This window comes from Triticum aestivum, chromosome 3A, assembly GCF_018294505.1.
Source record: "Triticum aestivum cultivar Chinese Spring chromosome 3A, IWGSC CS RefSeq v2.1, whole genome shotgun sequence".
Taxonomy (NCBI): Eukaryota; Viridiplantae; Streptophyta; class Magnoliopsida; order Poales; family Poaceae; genus Triticum; species Triticum aestivum.
This window is the reverse complement of record NC_057800.1, coordinates 576,341,688-576,361,849: the sequence shown is the minus strand read 5'-3', so window position 1 is coordinate 576,361,849 and position 20,162 is coordinate 576,341,688. Positions and strand designations below refer to the sequence as shown.

General features: G+C 54.7%; 1 protein-coding gene across 1 annotated transcript; it reads left to right on the top strand.

The window, feature by feature from the left end:
* Positions 1-6,172: 6,172 nt before the first annotated feature.
* LOC123062328 (probable sugar phosphate/phosphate translocator At4g32390) lies at positions 6,173-7,846 on the top strand. Its single transcript, XM_044485788.1, has one exon. The coding sequence runs from the start codon at positions 6,456-6,458 to the stop codon at positions 7,527-7,529; it is 1,074 nt and encodes a 357-aa protein (XP_044341723.1). The 5' UTR covers positions 6,173-6,455; the 3' UTR covers positions 7,530-7,846.
* Positions 7,847-20,162: the final 12,316 nt, after the last annotated feature.

Below are 20,162 nucleotides of genomic sequence, written 5' to 3'. Positions count from 1 at the left end.
CCGGGGCATCCCCAAGCTTTGGCTTTTTGGTGTCCTTAGATTATCTTGGGGTGCCATGGGCATCCCCAAGCTTAGGATCTTGCCACTCCTTGTTCCATAATCCATCAAATCCTTACCCAAAACTTGAAAACTTCACAACACAAAACTTAAAGTAGAAAATCTCGTGAGCTCCGTTAACGAAAGAAAACAAAACACCACTTCAAGGTACTGTAATGAATTCATTCTTTATTTATATTGGTGTTAAACCTACTGTATTCCAACTTCTCTATGGTTTATAAACTATTTTACTAGCCATAGATTCATCAAAATAAGCAAACAACACACGAAAAACAGAATCTGTCAAAAAGAGAACAGTGTGTAGTAATCTGTAGCTAGCGCAAGATCTAGAACCCCAAAAATTCTAAAATAAATTTATGAACGTGAGGAATTTATCTATTAATTATATCAAAAAATAATTAACTAAATATCACTTTCCAAATAAAAATGGCAGCAGTTTTCGTGAGCGCTAAAGTTTCTGTTTTTTACAGCAAGATTAACAAGACTTTCCCCAAGTCTTCCCAACGGTTCTACTTAGCACAAACACTAAATAAACGCAAAAAAACACAACCAAAACAGAGGCTAAATAAATTATTTATTACTAAACAGGAGCAAAAAGCAAGGAATAAAAATAAAATTGGGTTGCCTCCCAACAAGCGCTATCGTTTAACGCCCCTAGCTAGTCATAAATGCAAGGATAGATCTAGGTATTGCCATAGTAATAGGATAGATCATTAAAACTAATTTCATATTCCCTACGTTTAGCAACAAGTTTCCTTTGAGGCAAGCAAAAGTAATCAAAAGGGCTAAATTTAATAGGACAAAAGTCCCCAAGATCAATTTTAGGAGGTATAGGTTCCTCTTTCGGCCCTTCGTATTGCACAACCAATTCATCATTATAAGCATTTTTTGGCAGAACTTTGTGAGCCTATACTCGAGAGAATATCCTAACTCATTATTTTGAATAGCCAAATCATCAATAAGTTCAGAAATTCTATCAATTAGAACATTGGTAGGGACCTTTTTTCTAAGGTTTTCATTGAAAGCAACATAATATAGAGATTGAAAACTCATTATTTCTTCTTGATCAAAGAGGATAGCCTCTATGGGAGGATGGCCAGCGTCCACCCTATAATGCGCAAAGATTTCTTTGGCTTCTTTTATAATAAATCTGAACTCATGAGCCAAAAAGATAGTAGCGGCACGCTTAACAGAAGAGTGCTCTATATTAGAAAATTCTAAGAAAATCCTTTGTATGCAAGGGTGCAAGTGCATAAATTGCCTTTCAAGTTCAACTATAAGCATGGCAATAGCGTCCGCAAGACTACTAGTTCTATGAAGAATGGAACTGCCCATAGAAGGCAAAGCACCGGCACAAGTAAAGAAATCTTGAATAACCCCTTTTCCAATAATATTACCACTACCAATTCAGACATTTTTATGTAAGATAGGGGGTTCTTCAGCAGGAGCATCAGAATTTTCCATGTTATTACTATTGTCTATATTGACAATAGTTTCCCCAATTTCAGACATAACGACAAGCAAACGGAAAAGAGGCGCACGGAAAAGAGAGGGCGAATAAAACGGCAAGGGTGAACTGGGGGAGAGGAAAACGAGAGGCAAATGGCAAATACTGTAATGCGGGAGATAAGGGTTTGTGATGGGTACTTGGTATGTTGACTTTTGCGTAGACCTCCCCGGCAACGGCGCCAGAAATCCTTCTTGCTACCTCTTGAGCACTGTGTTGGTTTTCCCTTGAAGAGGAAAGGGTGATGCAGCAAACTAGCGTAAGTATTTTCCTCAGTTTTTGAGAACCAAGGTATCAATCCAGTAGGAGGCTACGCGCGAGTCCCTCGCACCTACACAAAACAAATAAATCCTCGCAACCAACGCGACAAGGGGTTGTCAATCCCTACACGGTCACTTACGAGAGTGAAATCTGATAGATATGATAGGATAATATTTTTTGGTATTTTTATGATAAAGATGCAAAGTAAAATAAAAGGCAATGAAAATAACTAAGTGTTGGAAGATTAATATGATGGAAGATAGACCCGGGGGCCATAGGTTTCACTAGTGGATTCTCTCAAGAGCATAAGTATTTTACGGTGGGTGAACAAATTACTGTTGAGCAATTGACAGAATTGAGCATAGTTATGAGAATATCTAGGTATGATCATGTATATAGGCATCACGTCCGAGACAAGTAGACCGACTCCTGCCTGCATCTACTACTATTACTCCACACATTGACCGCTATCCAGCATGCATCTAGAGTATTAAGTTCATAAGAACAGAGTAACGCTTTAAGCAAGATGACATGATGTAGAGGGGTAAATTCATGCAATATGATAAAAAAAACCATCTTGTTATCCTCGATGGCAACAATACAATACGTGCCTGGCTGCCCTTACTGTCACTGGGAAAGGACACCGCAAGATTGAACCCAAAGCTAAGCACTTCTCCCATTGCAAGAAATATCAATCTAGTAGGCCAAACCAAACTGATAATTCAAAGAGACTTGCAAAGATAACCAATCATACATCAAAGAATTCAGAAGATCCAAATATTGTTCATAGATAAACTTGATCATAAACCCACAATTCATTGGTCTCAACAAACACACCGCAAAAAGAAGATTACATCGAATAGATCTCCATGAGAGAGGAGGAGAACATTGTATTGCGATCCAAAAAGAGAGAAGAAGCCATCTAGCTAATAACTATGGACCCGAAGGTCTGAGGTAAACTACTCACACACCATCGGAGGGGCTATGGTGTTGATGTAGAAGCCCTCCGTAATCGATGCCCCCTCCGGCGGAGCTTCGGAACAGGCCCCAAGATGGGATCTCGTGGATACAGAAAGTTACGGCGATGGAATTAGGGTTTTGGCTCCGTCTCTGATCGTTTGGGGGTACATAGGTATTTATAGGAGGAAGGAGTACGTCGGTGGAGCAACAGGGGGCCCACGAGGGTGGAGGGTGCGCCTAGGGGGGGGGGGGTAGGCGCGCCCCCTACCTCGTGGCTTCCCTGTTGCTTGCTTGACGTAGGGTCCAAGTCTCCTGGATCATGTTCGTTCCGAAAATCACGTTCCCGAAGGTTTCATTCCGTTTGGACTCCGTTTGATATTCTTTTTCTGCGAAACTCCGAAAATAGGCAAAAAAATAGCAATTCTGGGCTGGGCCTCCAGTTAATAGGTTAGTGCCAAAAATAATATAAAAGTGAATAATAAATCCCAATAATGTCCAAAACAGAAGATAATATAGCATAGAGCAATCAAAAATTATAGATACGTTGGAGACGTATCAGAGCACTTTGGTGAGTCGAACGCCGTCAACAATTGGGTTTAAAACCAATGCGACTGGTGCTCAGATAGATCTTGTCCTTGGTTCAACGGCGGTAGCGAAAGTTATGGCCGTATTGCTCCATGGGTTTATTGAGGTTACTTGGTTGACGTCGGCGAGGTCGCGGAGCGCCCGTTTGCGCAGATTATTTGAAGAGAAGGTATCAAAGACCGTAAAGACATTGAAATCATCATCCTCTAAAGAATGCTTCTCTGGAGTAGTACTGGTGAGGATGGGCTCACCGCTCTTAGCCACTTGCCGGAGTACCCAACATGTCCGAAGGCTATGCGTTGGTTCGGTGCTCAACGTCGTATGTATCTGACATGGCTTGTCGAGCAGTTCTTCAAGGAAGGTTCTATATCCCGTGAAGGGCTTGTTTTTCTTGTCAATTGGCTTGTGATCGGATGCCTTGTAAGGGTGCGTCCATTTTCCCGTCCGGTGGGCTGCTTAAAGGCGGGGGGTTCCCACCGGGCTGTCTGGGCTTTCCATGCACTTTCCATCATGCATTACTTCTGTACTATGTATGCCAATTCTGTAAAGTGTTGTATGCGGCCATGGTTGAGGGCACTGAGAATTCCCTCGTCCGTACAGTTACGGCCAAAAACTGAAACCGCGTCGTCGTCGCAGCAATCTTTAATCTTGTTTTTAACAAGGAGGAATCTGGCCCAGAAGTGATGGACCATTTCCTGAGGTTCCTGCCATACATACAGTAGGTCACGTATATCTGGAGGGCCTGAATTACTTGGGGAATATTGATTGTGGTGGGTGGGTGGGCTAAAATCCGAATCCTGACCCACGATTGGTTCCGGAGCTTGAAGAATCTCTGAGGTCACCAGTTCTGGATCAGGAAGGTCCTGGTGACTTCCGGGCTCATTGCGTGATCCTATGTTCAGAGGACATGATTCTCAAGGATGGGTATCCGGCTCGCAGGGCTCGATAAGCCGAACATAGCTGGTTCTTAACTTATGGGAAGAGGCATTCTCGGCATGTTCCTTAACGACCGCTACTAGATGGGTGATCGGTGGGGACTTGATCTCCCTCTGATCGGGTTTAAGCCCAATCCGATCATAGTCTGTTGCGACCCCCAGGGCGGCGATGTGATCTAGCAGCTCGTTCAAGGACGAGACATCTGCCGGATCCATCTTTCCGGAGTGTTCGAGGCTAATGCGGAGACGATGTTTGGCGATTGTGGGGTCCGCCGTTGGCTTAACGGCCGAGCGAGCGCCCATGGTAAAACTGCCGAGCTGGAGGACCTATCCTGGAGTTAGGTTCCTTCCAGAAGTAATATCGTCATTAATGACAAGGCGAAACATTGATCCTTCTATCGACAACACAAAGGAACTCTCAATGAAAGCACCAATGTCGGTGTCAAACCGGCCGATCTCGGGTAGGGGGTCCCGAACTGTGCGTCTGAGAATCGAAGATAACAAGGGACACAGGGAACATGATGTTTTACCCAGGTTCGGGCCCTCTTAATGGAGGTAAAACCCTACGTCCTGCTTGATTGTATTTGATGAGTATAGGGGTTACAAGAGTTGATCTACCTTGAGATCGCAATGGCTAAACCCTAGATGTCTAGCTTGTATGAATTCTGATGGCCTCTAGACTAAACCCTCTGATTTATATACACACCGGAGGGGCCTAGGATTGCACAGAGTCGGTTCGTGGAAGAAGGAAATTACATATTCGGATACCAATCTTGCTATCCACGCATAGGAGAGTCCTACCCGGACACGGGGAAAAGCCTCCTGCTTTGTATCTTCACGACCCATCAGTCCGGCCAACATCCAGTAGCCCGGACACCCAAGGACCCCCTCAACGGGAAAGGGTATGAGTGGTTTCACCCGTACCAAAACCCGGTGGGCGCCATCCCTAAACATATCATGCAAACTAGCTACATTCTTTCTCAGACAAATTATCCACAAAAACATATCACGATGATGGAACAACGAAGAAGATAGGGAGCAAAAGGTGATGATGGCACCTCTTGTCCACCGGACCTCCTCTATGAGCATTGCCATCAGAAGCAGCACCACGACGCCGACTGACGTTGCCCCTCGCCCCTGCCGGCATCGCACAACGAGCCCCCACACCAGAAGCACACGAGCATGTCCTCCCCGCACCACAACTCATGGCCTCGGAGTCGGTGAAGAGAGTGCTGATGGAGGCGGCCTCATTCGCAAGCCCGCTCTCCTCTGTGCCCACGAGTTGCACCGGAGCTCCACAAGAGCACCTCGCAACCGCTCCCCGCTTTGCCCTGCCCTGATCTGACCGGAATCCCGTTGTCGCTTCTCTTTGACTGTGTGATGGGAAAAGAAATGAGGCAGAGGAGATGAGTGAGTGGACTGTGATGGAAAATGGAGATGAGCTCGTTCGCCCCTAAGAAGACGTGGCAACAGTAGATGCACTGAGATCCGTGCAACCAGATCCGACGGCGGTAAGTGCGTCCGCTGGGAAACACGAAAAAACCGTGGTCAGCTAGTTAACATTTCCCAATTAGAATATGTAAAAAGGCTCCGTAACTCAAGGACTTGTCGAGAAAATTAGGCACTGGTCGTGATTGCAAGTGAAGGATTAGGCACTGGTCGTGATCGTAAGTGAAGGAATTTCCCGTGGAAATGTACGGATATATTGTGGCATTTCCACACGATAAGAGGGAACCCATCCCGTTGCTCGTAGACCGCACGTAGCGGACCAGCCCGAAACGAAGCGAGCCATGCGGCCGAAAAAGAGGTCAAAGCCACATCCGCACCGCACCCCTATAAAACACGCCACACCGAGCCTCGGAGCACCCCATTCTCCACGTGGCCATCCGCGGTAAGCCGGACCCCGAGCGTGTGACACAACACACAGGTGACGGGAGCCGGGCCACTCCCTCCTCTCCGTGCCAAGAAACCCACATCCACACCCACACCCGTCCTCCTCTCCAAAATCCCCCAACTACCAGCCTCCTCCTCAATTCCTCATCCTCCTCCCAGATCCGCCCACCCTCCCCGCCCCCAGATCCCCCACGCAGGCGAGCGACCGCGCGCCGCGCAGGCCCAGATCCGCCCGCCGCCCGGCCGGAGCAGCAGCTATGGCCAAGGAGGCCGGCGGCGAGGGGGCCATGTCGGAGTCGGTGCTCCGCAAGGTGCTCGTCTCCTACTGCTACGTCGCGGTGTGGATCTTCCTCTCCTTCACCGTCATCGTCTACAACAAGTACATCCTCGACCCCAAGATGTACAACTGGCCCTTCCCCATCTCGCTCACCATGGTGCACATGGCCTTCTGCTCCTCCCTCGCCGTCGCGCTCGTCCGCGTCTTCCGGGTCGTCGACCTCCCGTCCTCACCCGCCATGACCACGCAGCTCTACACCAGCTCCGTCCTCCCCATCGGCGCGCTCTACTCGCTCTCCCTCTGGTTCTCCAACTCCGCCTACATCTACCTCTCCGTCTCCTTCATCCAGATGCTCAAGGCGCTCATGCCCGTCGCCGTCTACTCCATCGGGGTGCTCTTCAAGAAGGAGACCTTCCGCTCCTCCGCCATGCTCAACATGCTCTCCATCTCCTTCGGCGTCGCCATCGCCGCCTACGGCGAGGCCCGCTTCGACCTCCGCGGCGTCGCGCTCCAGCTCGCCGCCGTCGCCTTCGAGGCCACCAGGCTTGTCCTCATCCAGATCCTCCTCACCTCCAAGGGGATCTCGCTCAACCCCATCACCTCGCTCTACTACGTCGCGCCCTGCTGCCTGGGGTTCCTCTTCCTGCCCTGGGTCTTCGTCGAGCTGCCCAGGCTGCGCGCCGTGGGCATGTTCGAGCCCGACTTCTTCGTCTTCGGCACCAACTCCCTCTGCGCCTTCGCGCTCAACCTGGCCGTCTTCCTGCTCGTGGGCAAGACGTCGGCGCTCACCATGAACGTGGCCGGCGTGGTCAAGGACTGGCTGCTCATCGCCTTCTCCTGGTCCGTGATCCGGGACACGGTGACCCCGATCAACCTCTTCGGCTACGGGATCGCCTTCCTGGGCGTGGGCTACTACAACCACGTGAAGCTGCAGGCGCTCAAGGCCAAGGAGGCGCAGAAGAAGGTGGCGCAGGCGGACGAGGAGGCCGGCTCGCTGCTGCAGGAGCGCGACTCTCACGGCGGCGAGCGCAAGACCGAGACCCAGTCATCATAGAGCCGCTCATCTCATCTCATCCGATCCGATCCAACAACACCAACAGCACGCCCAATTTGGTTGGTTCTCTCAGTCCGGCGTAGCAGGTTCCCCAAAATGTGATCCGATCCTTACATGTTTGATGATGCAAAATCTGTTCATTTCTTGCCTTAATTTGTGTTAGGAAGGCAAATAAATACAGGAAACATGACATTTTTGTGCCGGGCGTGTGAAAATACGATAGTTCTTAGCAGACAGTGCTACTACCAGTATCAACAAAATTGTATTCGGCTGTCTATTGTATCATCATCTTTGTACTAAGCATTGCATCGAGTTAATTGGTGCCGTAGAGATGTGGCGATCGAGCAGCAGCTAGTAGTAACTTATTTACTCCTCCTCGCGCCTAATTTATGATGGGATGTTGGACCCGGGATCTGGTGCCATCACTGCTTGGGTAAATTTAAGTGAGTCTACGGTTGCTTTCGCACGGAGCTGGACCCCAGTTCGGTGCTTTCGCGCCTTGATTCCATTGGTAGGTGCTTGGAACCAGACGAATCGTGTAATTAAATTACTAGGTCCCTGCAACGCAAAGAAACAAAAAAAAAATTGATTACTGTGCAGAGCATCTGCGCTTCCCCCAGATCTACCTGCTGGAATGGAGGAAACACCGCTGTTACGGCCGCTAGTGCCAGTTTTCCAGTGTTTTCAATTGCTCAAGAGGGCCTGAGATCTGCTAATTAAGTGTAGGACTAGCGTAGTGCGGCTGAAGTGCCTCAGTGCATGTTGCCATCATGCCATGTGCTGTGAATTTAATCCTGCCGAGCACTGGCATGTGCACCGAGTCAAATTTCTTGTACTGTCGGTGCATCGTTCAATGTCTCAGATTCTTGCATTGCCTTCAACCTGCCGACACTTGCACTACGGAATCAAACCCTCGAGAGAGGCAGGTCTATTCGGGCGTCTATATATCCAGGGATCCAGATCGGAGCTTTGTGTTTTTAACCCTTTTCCACTCGCAATGGTGTAAATGTACGCTTATTTTGCTTTCAGTAACTCCAGAAAAACTAGAGTCCAAGAGCTCCAGCTTAAATGTATATGAAATGTTTAGCTAGTACTCCCTCCGTCCGGAAATATTTGTCCTTAAAATGGTTATATCTAGAATTTTTGTAGTTATAGATACATTCATTTTATCTATTTTTAGGACAAGTATTTCCGGATGGAGGGAGTATCATTAGAGCAACTCCAATGGGGCGACCCATTTCGTCCGCCGCCGTCCGTTTGGGTCGGCGTAAACAAAAGAGGAAGCCCAACGCGCCGACCCAAATCCAAATCTAGTCCGCTTCGCATCCGCTGTCGGTGTCAAAACCGGCGGATCTCGGGTAGGGGGTCCGGAACTGTGCGTTTAAGGTCGATGCTAACAGGAGACAGTGGGCACAATGTTTTACCCAGGTTCGGGCCCTCTCTATGGAGGTAATACCCTACGTCCTGCTTGATTGATCTTAATGAATATGAGTATTATAAGAGTTGATCTACCATGAGATCGTAATGGCTAAACCCTAGAGGTCTAGCTTGTATGGTTATGATAATGTCCCTCTCTCCGGACTAAGTCCTCCGGTTTATATAGACACCGGGAGGATCTAGGGTTACACAAGGTCGGTTACAAAGAAATGAATCTACATATTTAGTTTCCAAGCTTGCCTTCCACTTGGCAAGGAGAGTCCCATCCGGACACGGGTGCGGTCTCCGGTCTTTGTATCTTCACAGCCCATCAGTCCGGCCCATGGCTAACAGGCCGGACGCCCGAGGACCCCTTAATCCAGGACTCCCTCAGTAGCCCCTGAACCTGGCTTCAATGACAAGGTATCCGGCGTGTAGGCCTGTCTTCGGCATTGCAAGGCGGGTTCCTCCTTCCGAATTCCCAAATAGTCTTCGGACGTATCAACGTGTCCAGACCTGTAACACACACCACTCACAACCACAAAGAGAATATAATATTCCATGAGTCCAATCTGATGACAACTTTTATAACGTGACGTCATGCTCGCCCGGTTTTTCGAACCGTTTCCTATCCCGCCGTTCCACGTTTCGAGGCGCGGTATAATACCCTACTCCAGTGTGGTGGTGGATTGCCTCTTGGGCTGATGATGAACAATACAAGAGGAAGAACAACCTCCTGAGGTTGAGGTGTTCTTGTGCTTGGGGAACTTGTGTGGGTAAGATGATCTTGATGATCCTTTCTCTCTTTCTCTCTCAGTTCTCTCTCAATCCGTCCCCCGTCAGTCTCCTCTGCTGTGGTGGCTAGTTCTACTTATATAGGCCCTGGTCCTCTCCCCAAATATTGAGCGGGAAGGGAGCCAACAACGGCCAATTTGAAAGGGGACAACTAGTACAGCTTATCCTGACAAAAGTGGTCTTCGCCTGCAAAAGGCTCTGGTGATGACGCCGTCTTCGGCTCTATGGTGACCTTCATCTTGCCGTCCTGCTGGTCTTGGTCTCGTTGCACCGATATGGAAACCTTTGCTTGATGCCTCGATACTCCGCGCCTGCGCTTGCCCCCTTAGCACCAAAGAGGAAACAAGGACGCTGTGCGTGCTGGCGCCCGCCTGGTCTCGATCGTCATGGCTCACGTCACAAGAACCTCGCGAGGTTTGCCTTGCCTTGATCTCTCCGCCCCTCGTGAGCCTTCCTGGCGAGGCCGCTCCTGAGGAGGTCTTGCGTCATCCGCCTCGTGAGGCTTGGCCCCTCACGAGGGTCTTGAATGCCTTATTGATAAAGATGGGCCGTATGGGCCTGCTAGCTCAGCCACGCCGTGGGTCGCAGGCAGGCAAGTCTGGGGACTCCCGTTCTCAGAACGCCGACAGTAGCCCCCGGTCCCAAGGTGCGCTCGGGCTTGGCTTCAAGGCGAAGCCAAAGGTCAAGCGCGTAGCACCGGGGCCCCAAAAGCCTGCAGCCTCGGTAGATGCGTGGCGGTTGATTGGTCGTTTGCGTCTCCGCTTCCCCATGCTGCCTCGGCAATTGCCCGACTTGACAAGTCCCTGCGACATGCAAGGAAAACCATCATTACCTGTGATCGTGGGGGGCGCTGGTTGGCCTTCTCTTGCTATAAATGAGGAAGGGGGTAGAGCCCCCGTCCCCCACTTCTTCCCATTCCGCCTACTTCTTCCTCCTCTGCTCCACCACCGACTCCAATGGCGCCGTCGAAGAGGTTCTCCACCGTGGAGAAAGGAAAGGCCCCTCGCGAGGGGCCTGGCTCCCCGGCGCCCAAGCGGGGACGCAGCCGTCCCCGCAAGCACACCACGACTCCCGCCGTGGCCCCCCGCTCCCAGGATGGTGCCGCTGTGCGTGGTGGGGGTCTCTCCGGTCGTGGCAGCCCCGTCGATGAGGTGAGACGTGTCGTGGTTGCGCGGCCTCCCCGGCCACGCTTCCACTCGGCAGAGGTGCTGCCGAAGTTCGTTGTCTGGTCGAAGGATCCGGCCGACAACTGGCTTCAGCTTCCGCGCTTCTTCGTCGACGAGCTGCCGGCCTCTGGTCTAGGCGGGCTCTGGCTGCAGCAGGGCTTCCTGGGTCATGGTTGAAGTCTCCGCCGCGGGCAACATAGTTCTGACCCACGGTTGGCAGACGTTCGCCCGCGCGCGGCCTGGACAGGCGGTGCACCCTCCATTTCAAGTATGACGGTGATGCGACCCTCTACGTGAGGGTGTTTGGGAAAGATGGTCGCCGCGCCAGGTGCTGCCCCGAGACGAACGACGGCGAGGAGGTGCTAGGTCTCAGCGATGGCCACGACGAGGGCGAGCCCACCGGCCGCGCCTCGTCCAGCTACGATGGCTCTTCTCTTGGCGAAAGCTCCAGCAGTGGCGGCTACGACCCACCGTCGCGCTCGCTTCGAAGGGGGTAGCGGGTCGTCTCATCGGTGCGCCTCCGTGAAGCGCAAGGAGGGATCCGGCTAAGCCCGGGACATCGCTGGAGGCCTGCCCCCGTGGTTCGCTGCAACTCCGCTTTTGTTTTATTCCTCTTTTCTTTCCTGCATCAAAATGAAACCAGTATGGGCCTGGAGGGGCGTGTATCGAACTATGATTCCTCAATCATTACACTATGCTTGTTATTTCTGTGTTGTGTCATTATTTTGTGCGGAGATAACTTAGCCTGGCGCGTTCGGGGCAGCCTCTTCTTCACGAGGCACTTGTTTCCTCGTGCCCGTCTTGGCTTAGTGGTTGCTTAGGAACTGCAAAAAAATTGTTAGGAAGCTCACTAGGAGACTTATCGTTCACCCGAGCCTTGACCCAGCGCTTCATATCGCAGTACCCGAGGGTGTTGGCGTTCTGGGAATGGGGGTCCCCAGACTTGCCTGCCTGCGGCCTGCGGCGTGGCTCGAGGAGGGGCCCAGCACGGCCCATCTTCATCAACACAGACCCAAGACCCTCGCGAGGGGCCAAGCCTCGCGGGGCGGACGACACGGAGCTTCCTCAGGCACGGCCTCGTCAGGCTGGCTCGCGAGGAGGCAGAGAGATCAAGGCAGGGTACCTCACGAGGTGCCCGTGACGCAAGCCATGACGACCAAGGGTGCCAGGCGGGCGCCAGCCCGCGCAGTGTCCTCCTTTCCTCTTTGGTGCAAAGGGAGCAAGCGCAGGCGAGAGCATCAAGCAAGGGCATCCGTTTTGGTGCAATGAGACCAAGACCAGTCCAACGGCAGGGAGGAAGTCATTGTGGAGCCCAAGCCAGCGTCACCACCAGAGCCTTTGGCAGGCGAGGACCAACTTTAGTCAGGATAAGTGTACCAGATGTTCCCCTTCAAAGTGGCCAATTGTTGGCGCCCTTCCCGCTCAATATTTGGGAAGAGGCCCAGGGCCTTTGCCTATAAATAGGACTAGCCACCCACAGGGTAGAGGGATAAGAAACAGGAGAGATCGGAATCAAGAAGGGAGAATCTAGAAGCCAAGAGAGAAACTAGCTATGATCGAAATCGGAGAGAGAATCGAGAAGAGAGAGAGAGAGAGAGAGAAGGGTGACCGAACTCCTCCCAGCAGTTCATCCCTTCAGCCAAGAGCAGACCCTCGCGAGGCTGTTCTTCCTTGTATTGCTCATCATCATCAACCAAGAGGCTATCCACCACACCACACACTGGAGTAGGGTATTACACCACAACGGTGGCCCGAACCAGTATAAACCCTGTGTCTCTTGTGCTGTTCTTTCCATAGCTTAGATCTTAGCGAGGCGGAGGGGCGCAGGTAGGTAGAAGGCGAAATCTCCGCGCGCACCCTAGTGTTCGAACCTCAAGGGTCTGCCGGAACCCGAAATCTGACATTTGGCGCGCCAGGTAGGGGTGTGCCGGAATTCATCTTCCACCACTGCGTTCTCCTCCGACCATCGCGTCCATGTCTGACGCTCGCCGGGCCCGCGCCGAGCGCCGGGCCGCTCTCGCTTCTCGCGTCGCCCAGACGGCTCCTGTCGGCGGGCGTCCTCGCCATTCCCCGTCACCTGCCGTCAACGCCGCCACCGGCCCGGCGGGGGATGAGCAGCAAGCGTCATCTCAGCATCCGTCCGTGCGGCAAGTCGGCCGCACCGCTACTCCCTCGCTCACCCCAGCTGGTTCTTCGTCCCGTGCGCTCTGCGCACCCATGGAGGCTCGAGTTGCGCTCATCGCGGCACACGAGCTCCTGCGCTACCGTCCCATCGACGACGTCTACGAAGAATGGCTCGACCGTGTCGCTGAGCTCATCCGCGCCGCAGGGGACTCTCACGCGCCGTCCGTTCCACTGCACCGCACCCAGCCCCGTGCGGGCGACGAAGCTCTGGCGGCGCCCCAACCGCCTCCTCCTCAAGAAGGCGCCATGGCTCCAAGGCGCGTGGCCCCTGGGAGGAACCCGCTCCGTCAGGTGCCAGCGCGGCAAGAGCAGAGCTGCCAAGAAGTCCCTCGCCCGCAAGAAGCTGCCCGGGCACTCCCTGCTCCAGCACGTCGCGACCATGCTCCTGCTCCCGCACGTCAAGACCCCGCGCTGCTCCCAGCTGCAGCGCATGAGGACCTGCAAGACCAAGCTCTCCATCACCCAAGGCCTCCCGTGGCCACAGCAGGCTGCCGTGCCTTCACCACCGAGCTACACAGCGTCGCGTGGCCCGGCAAGTTCAAGCCAGACCTGCCTCCTTGTTACGACGGCACGGCCGACCCTGCGGAGTTCCTCTAGCTCTATGAGCTGGGCATCGAAGCTACCAACGGAGACGAGAAGGTCATGGCGAACTGGTTTCCCATGGCGCTCAAGGACGGGGCCCGCACCTGGCTCCAGGCACGATCTCCTCCTGGGACGAGATGCGCACCCGCTTCATCGCCAACTTCCAAGGTACTCACGACCGGCCACCCGCCGTGAGCGACATGCGCCGCATCAACCAACAACCTGGAGAGACCCTACAGAAGTACATCCAGTGCTTCAACAACGCACGCCTCAAGATTCCCAAGGTGACCGAGGAGGCCATCATCTCAGCCTTCTCCGACGGCGTGCGCGATGTTAAGATGAAGGAGGAGCTGGCGATGCATGAAGACCTGTGCACTTACTTGGAGTTGTTCAACTTGGCAACCAAGTGCGCCAGGGCTGAGGAAGGGCGTCTCTCCCTCCTCGAGCTGCCTGCCGCAGACCCAGAAGAGAAGAAGCCGAAGGCCAAGGATGTGAAGCGCAAGGGGGCTGCCGTGCTCGCGGCAGAACCAGACACCAAGCGGGGCAGAGATCAGCCTGAATCTTCCAAGGGCAGTCGGTACTGTGTGTACCACGACCTCCACACCCACAACACCAACGAATGTCAAGAGCTCCGAGCCGTGCGAGAAGGAAGGATCGGCCGTCGCCCCGACCATGGTGACCGGGGCTACGGTCGAGGAGGAGGAAGAAACGCAAGACGCTGGGAAGACCGCTGCCCGCGCCAAGGGTGGCGCGATCAACCTCGCGAGGATCGCTTGCAAGACCCGCCTCGCGAGGGAGACTGGAGGGATCAGCCTCGCGAGGATCACCCGCAAGGCAACGCAGGCCTCCCTCCACTGCCGCCGCAGCCAAGGAGAAACGAGGACCGCCATCTGGACGAGGGGGCTGGGGGCTTCCAGGAGCCGCGCGCGATCGCCTGCATCCTGGGTGGGGCTCAAGCCCCAGCCTCTCAACGCATCTTCAAGCAGTTCGCACGCAAAGTGAATGCAGTCCTCCCCAAGCTCGAAGCCACACGCCCTCTCAGGTGGTCGGCGTGCGCCATCACGTTCAGCTCAACAGATCAGCTCAAGTGTGCGGCCACAGCCGGGGTCCTCCCGATGCTTTGTTCCCCAATCATCAGCAACATGGTGGTCACCAGGACCCTCATCGATGGTGGGGCAGGGCTCAACGTCCTGTCCGTGGAAACATTCAACAATCTCCAAGTGCCCTACAACCAGCTTCAGCCAACCAAGCCTTTCTCCGGAGTCACCGACGGCTCCACGGTCCCGATTGGGCAGGTCCGCCTCCCTGTCACCTTCGGGGCACGCGACAACTACCGCACCGAGCTCATCGACTTCGACGTCGCTCACATTCGCCTGCCGTACAACGCCATCCTTGGCTACCTAGTGCTGGCCAAGTTCATGGCCGTAACTCACCACGACTACAACGTCCTCAAGATGCCAGGAAGTGGCAGAGTCATGATGGTGCCCTGTAAAGAGAAGGACGCGGTGTGTTCCCTGGAACGAGCCTTTCAGGCCGCATCACTAGAAGACCCGGATTGCGGAAGCAGGAGGCTTCCCGAGACCGCCCCCAAGAAGAAGACATCGTCCAGCCCGGCCCCTCAGGGCCCGCGCCTGCCCAGGGGGAAACTCCTTCCATCGCATAGGAAAGCGCGCCCGGCGCCCTCCTCAGGCAGGGCTCGGGGCTCTCCCCTGGAGGGCCACCGACCTGGCTAAGGTCATGAGGGAGGCGCTTGGGCACCACATGGAGGCGTGTTTCGAAGCACGTTTCCCTCAAGAAGGAGTAAGGCAAGGAGAGCCAGACCCTCAGGAGTTCGTCAGCAAGGCCATTCAGGAGCTACATGAGTCAAGAGTCATGAAAGGCGGCCGCCGTCTACCAGTTGTGGCTCCCCATCCAGGCGAGGATGGAGGGCTGCGCGTCTGCATCGACATACCAGGGCTCAATCGAGTCGCCTCTCTGGAGCGCCTCTGGCCCTCGCGAGTGGGGCGCTGCGAAGGTCCACCCCACAGCTACGTTCGCATGCCTTACGGCTTGCCGAACGCGGCTGCCGCATACCAGCGCCTCATGAGGGGCATGATGGAGGCTCAAGAGGCCAGGCGTTCCGCAGCCCTGGCGGAGGTGGAGATGGTCCGCGAGGAGCCACCAGCGCCTCCGGAGCCTCCCGAGGCCCCTAGGCCTGGGGGCTCGTGAGGATCGGCTTCCGCAGCCCACCGAGTCTGCTACACCAACACTCCTTCATCCTCAACATCATCAGGTGACATCTTTCAAGTTTGATTTCCAGCTGGGAGCGCCCCCAGGGCTGCATTATTCCCAGGTCGCGTGGGTCCGTCCCTGCGGCATGTATCCCTTTTATTTCATGTTATTAGCTTACTTTGTTGGGGGCGCCCCATGGGCTGCATCATCCCCAAGTCGCTCGGGCCTGACCCAGTGATGTCCGCCTTCCCAGCATCTATTTGAATGAATCCACTCCTTCGCGGCTAATGTGTTTGACCTAGTTGCCCGCTCAACTGACGCCAACTGACGGAGCTGCTCCCAAACGGCACGACGCTTGCGCATGGGTCCGTCCCTGCAACACCGACAAACCTGAATGGCTGAGCTCTAGCCGCGGCAGCCCCGCATGGCGCCACCTCGTCAAGCCTTCAGTGCCTCATCGCCCCTCGGAAGCAACCAACGGCTGACTGTGAAGATTATCCTTTTTGGAAAAGGCCCAGAGCCTGTGAAGAAGGCGAATGCCTGTGAAGATTATCCTTTTTGGAAAAGGCCCAGAGCCTGTGAAGAAGGCGAATGCCTGTGAAGCTGTCGCGTTTTGGAAAAGGCCCAGAGCCTGTGAAGAAGGCGAATGCCTGTGAAGCTGTCGCATTTTGGAAAGGGCCCAGAGCCTGTGAAGAAGGCGAATGCCTGTGAAGATTATCCTTTTTGGAAAAGGCCCAGAGGCTAGGAAGAAGGCGAATACCTGTGAAGATTATCCTTTTTGGAAAAGGCCCGGAGCCTGTGAAGAAGGCGAATGCCTGTGAAGCTGTCGCGTTTTGGAAAAGGACCAAAGCCTGTGAAGAAGGCGAATGCCTGTGAAGCTGTCGCGTTTTGGAAAGGGCCCGGAGCCTGTGAAGAGGGCAAATGCCCGTGAAGCCTGCTTCCCCCAAGAAAGGCCCGGAGCCTGTGAAGAAGGCCAATGCCTGTGAAGCTCGCCGCCCGTGACACTCTCACGTAATAATGAGTTGGGGCTGTACACGCCCCGGAGTCTCAGGAGCGCTGGTCTCAGGCCCTGGGGCTCCCTCCCACGCCCAGTGGCAGCACTTAGCTCCGCGCTGGTGACAAGACGTCGAAGACAAGATTAGATGCCGGACGCGGCTTTTTCATTTGCTTTCCGCAGTTGGCTTGTTCATTCTCATTCGAAGTTTTATTGAAGTTGTTGCCGTCTTTGGCTTGTGGTTCTTCGACTTTTCACTCTCCTGCCTTGATTTCTCTTATGCAAGGCCTCGCGAGGGGGCAGCCGAGCGCCCTCGCGAGTGTTCCTGTCCTAGTCGTTCAAAGGTTTCGCGACCTGGGTCCATTACAGGAGCACCCCTCCAGTCCGTGCCCCACGGGCACCGCGACACGAACACAGGGCCTGGGTCGGTCGCCCCCCCATGGCTGGGGCCGGGAACTATCCACACGCGGGCATGTAGCCGGAAGGCATAATAACGGAAGCAAAGCGATGATTAACAGCAATAACCCAAACACGCCCCCACGGGGCTCCACGCTACTGTCTTTTTACACAGGAAAAAGGAGAAGAAAGAACAAATCAGGCGCAGCTCGCCTCACACCGGCCTGCAGGGAAGACTCGAGCTGCCTCCGGGGCTCAGACAGACTCCCTCTCGCGCTTCACCGAGGCGCGACGGCGGGCAGACACGCTACCACCTCCCAAGCAGGTACGACGGCGTGGAGGCTGACCGCGGCCATCGCTAGAAGAGTCGCCGCCTGAAGAAGAACCGGTGAAGCTTGGGGAACCCTGAGCGCCGCCAATCACGCGAGCGCTGTCCTCTCCATCATCGTCGGGGCTGGGTTCCCAGCCGCGGTCGTCGTCCTCAGGGGAGCACCCTGCGTAGCGACCATCTTCCCCAAACACCCTCACGTAGAGGGTGGCATCGCCGTTAAACTTGAAGTGCAGGGTGCACCGACGGCTCAGGCCACGCGCGCGGGCAAACGTCTGCCAACCGCGGGTCAAGGCCAGGCTCCCGGCTGCGGAGACCTCCAGTGAAGCCCATGAGGCCCGGCTGCAGCAGCCGTCTGCATGAAGCCAGAGGCCGCCCGGGGCGCCGGCCGGGAGCTCGCCAAGGAGGAAGCGAGGAAGTTGAAGCCGGGTGCTAGTCGGCTCCGCCGACCACACAACGAACTCCGGCAGCACCTCTGCAGCGCGAAAGCGCGGCCTAGGGGAACGCGCGACCGAAGCGCGCCCCTCGACCGCAGCAGTCCGCCTGTCACCGTGCTGGAAATCGTCTCCACGACCGTGGGGAGCTGCCGTGGTGGCCACAGGATGTTTGCGAGGGCGCCCTCGGCCGCGCTTGGGCGGGGGAGAGGCAGGCTCAACCTGGCGAGCCTTCCCCTTCTCTGCGGCCGAGAACCTCCTCGACGGGGCCATGAAGAAGGAGAAGCAAGGGGGGATGAACTGGAAGGGTGCGCGCTGATCCGTACTTATAGCCGGTGAGGGCCAACCGTCGCCCCCCATGATCGCAGGTAATCATGACCCGCTTTGCTTGCAGGGACTTGTCCAATCCGTGCAGTTGCCGAGGCGCCGTGGGGAAGTGGAGACGCCCACGTCCAATCAACCGCCACGCGGCGCCCAAGGCCGCAGGCTGTTAGGGCCCGTGGCGCTTCGCTCTTGCCCTTTCGCCTCCCTACACGGCCAAGTCCGGGCGCGCCTTGGGCCCGGGGGCTACTGTCGGCGTTCTGGGAACGGGGGTCCCCAGACTTGCCTGCTTGTGGCCTGCGGCGTGGCTCGAGGAGGGCCCCAGCACGACCCATCTTCATCAACACAGACCCAAGACCCTCGCGAGGGGCCAAGCCTCGCGGGGCGGACTACACGGAGCTTCCTCAGGCACGGCCTCGTCAGGCTGGCTCGCGAGGAGGCGGAGAGATCAAGGCGGGGTACCTCATGAGGTGCCCGTGATGCAAGCCATGACGACCAAGGGTTCCAGGCGGGCGCCAGCCCGCGCAGTGTCCTCCATTCCTCTTTGGTGCAAAGGGAGCAAGCGCAAGCGAGAGCATCAAGCGAAGGCACCCGTGTCGGTGCAACGAGACCAAGACCAGTCCAACGGCAGGGAGGAAGTCATTGTGGAGCCCAAGCCAGCGTCACCACCAGAGCCTTTGGCAGGCGAGGACCAACTTTAGTCAGGGTAAGTGTACCAGATGTTCCCCTTCAAAATGGCCAATTGTTGGCGCCCTTCCCGCTTAATATTTGGGAAGAGGCCTAGGGCCTTTGCCTATAAATAGGACTAGCCACCCACAGGGTAGAGGGATAAGAAACAGGAGAGATCGGAATCAAGAAGGGAGAATCTAGAAGCCAAGAGAGAAACTAGCTATGATTGAAATCGGAGAGAGAATCAAGAAGAGAGAGAGAGAGAGAAGGGTGACTGAACTCCTCCCAGCAGTTCATCCCTTCAGCCAAGAGCAGACCCTCGCGAGGCTGTTCTTCCTTGTATTGCTCATCATCATCAGCCCAAGAGGCAATCCACCACACCACACACTGGAGTAGGGTATTACACCACAACAGTGGCCCGAACCAGTATAAACCCTGTGTCTCTTGTGTTGTTCTTTCCATAGCTTAGATCTTAGCGAGGCGGAGGGGCGCAGGTAGGTAGAAGGCGAAATCTCCGCGTGCACCCCAGTGTTCGAACCTCAAGGGTCTGCCGGAACCCGAAATCCGACAAAAGGGGCACAGATTAGGAGAGATGTGCCAGTTTGTGGGCTCAAACGAGGGTGCCTCACGAGAAAGCAGACCGAAGGCAGAGAGAAGGACCAACACAGGAGGAAGAAACCCTCGCGAAGGCGCCTGCCTAGCCCCCCTCGCGAGGTATGCGAGAGAGAGAAAACACAAGCGAACTGGATTCGAAAAAGGCGGCAAAAGGCGACATAACCAAATCAGCAAGGAACACCAGAAGCAAACTTCGATTAAGAGAAGGCAAACCAACTACGGAAAGCAAATGAAAAGCCGCGTCCGGCACCTAGTCTAGTCTTCAAGTCTTCTCACCAGCGCGGAGCTAAGTGCTTCCACTAGGCATGGGAGGGAGCCCCCGAGGCCCGAGGGCGGCACTCCTGAGACTCCCGGGCGTGTACAGTCTGTAACACCCCGGATGTAACTTTCCCAATTTGTACTCCAACTCTTGCCGTTTCGGCGTTAAGTTATTTTTATTTTCTCGGGTTAGGGTCCTTGTCTCCGTGTGTTGTTATCGTTGTCATGCATCTCATATCATGTCATCATGTGCATTGCATTTGG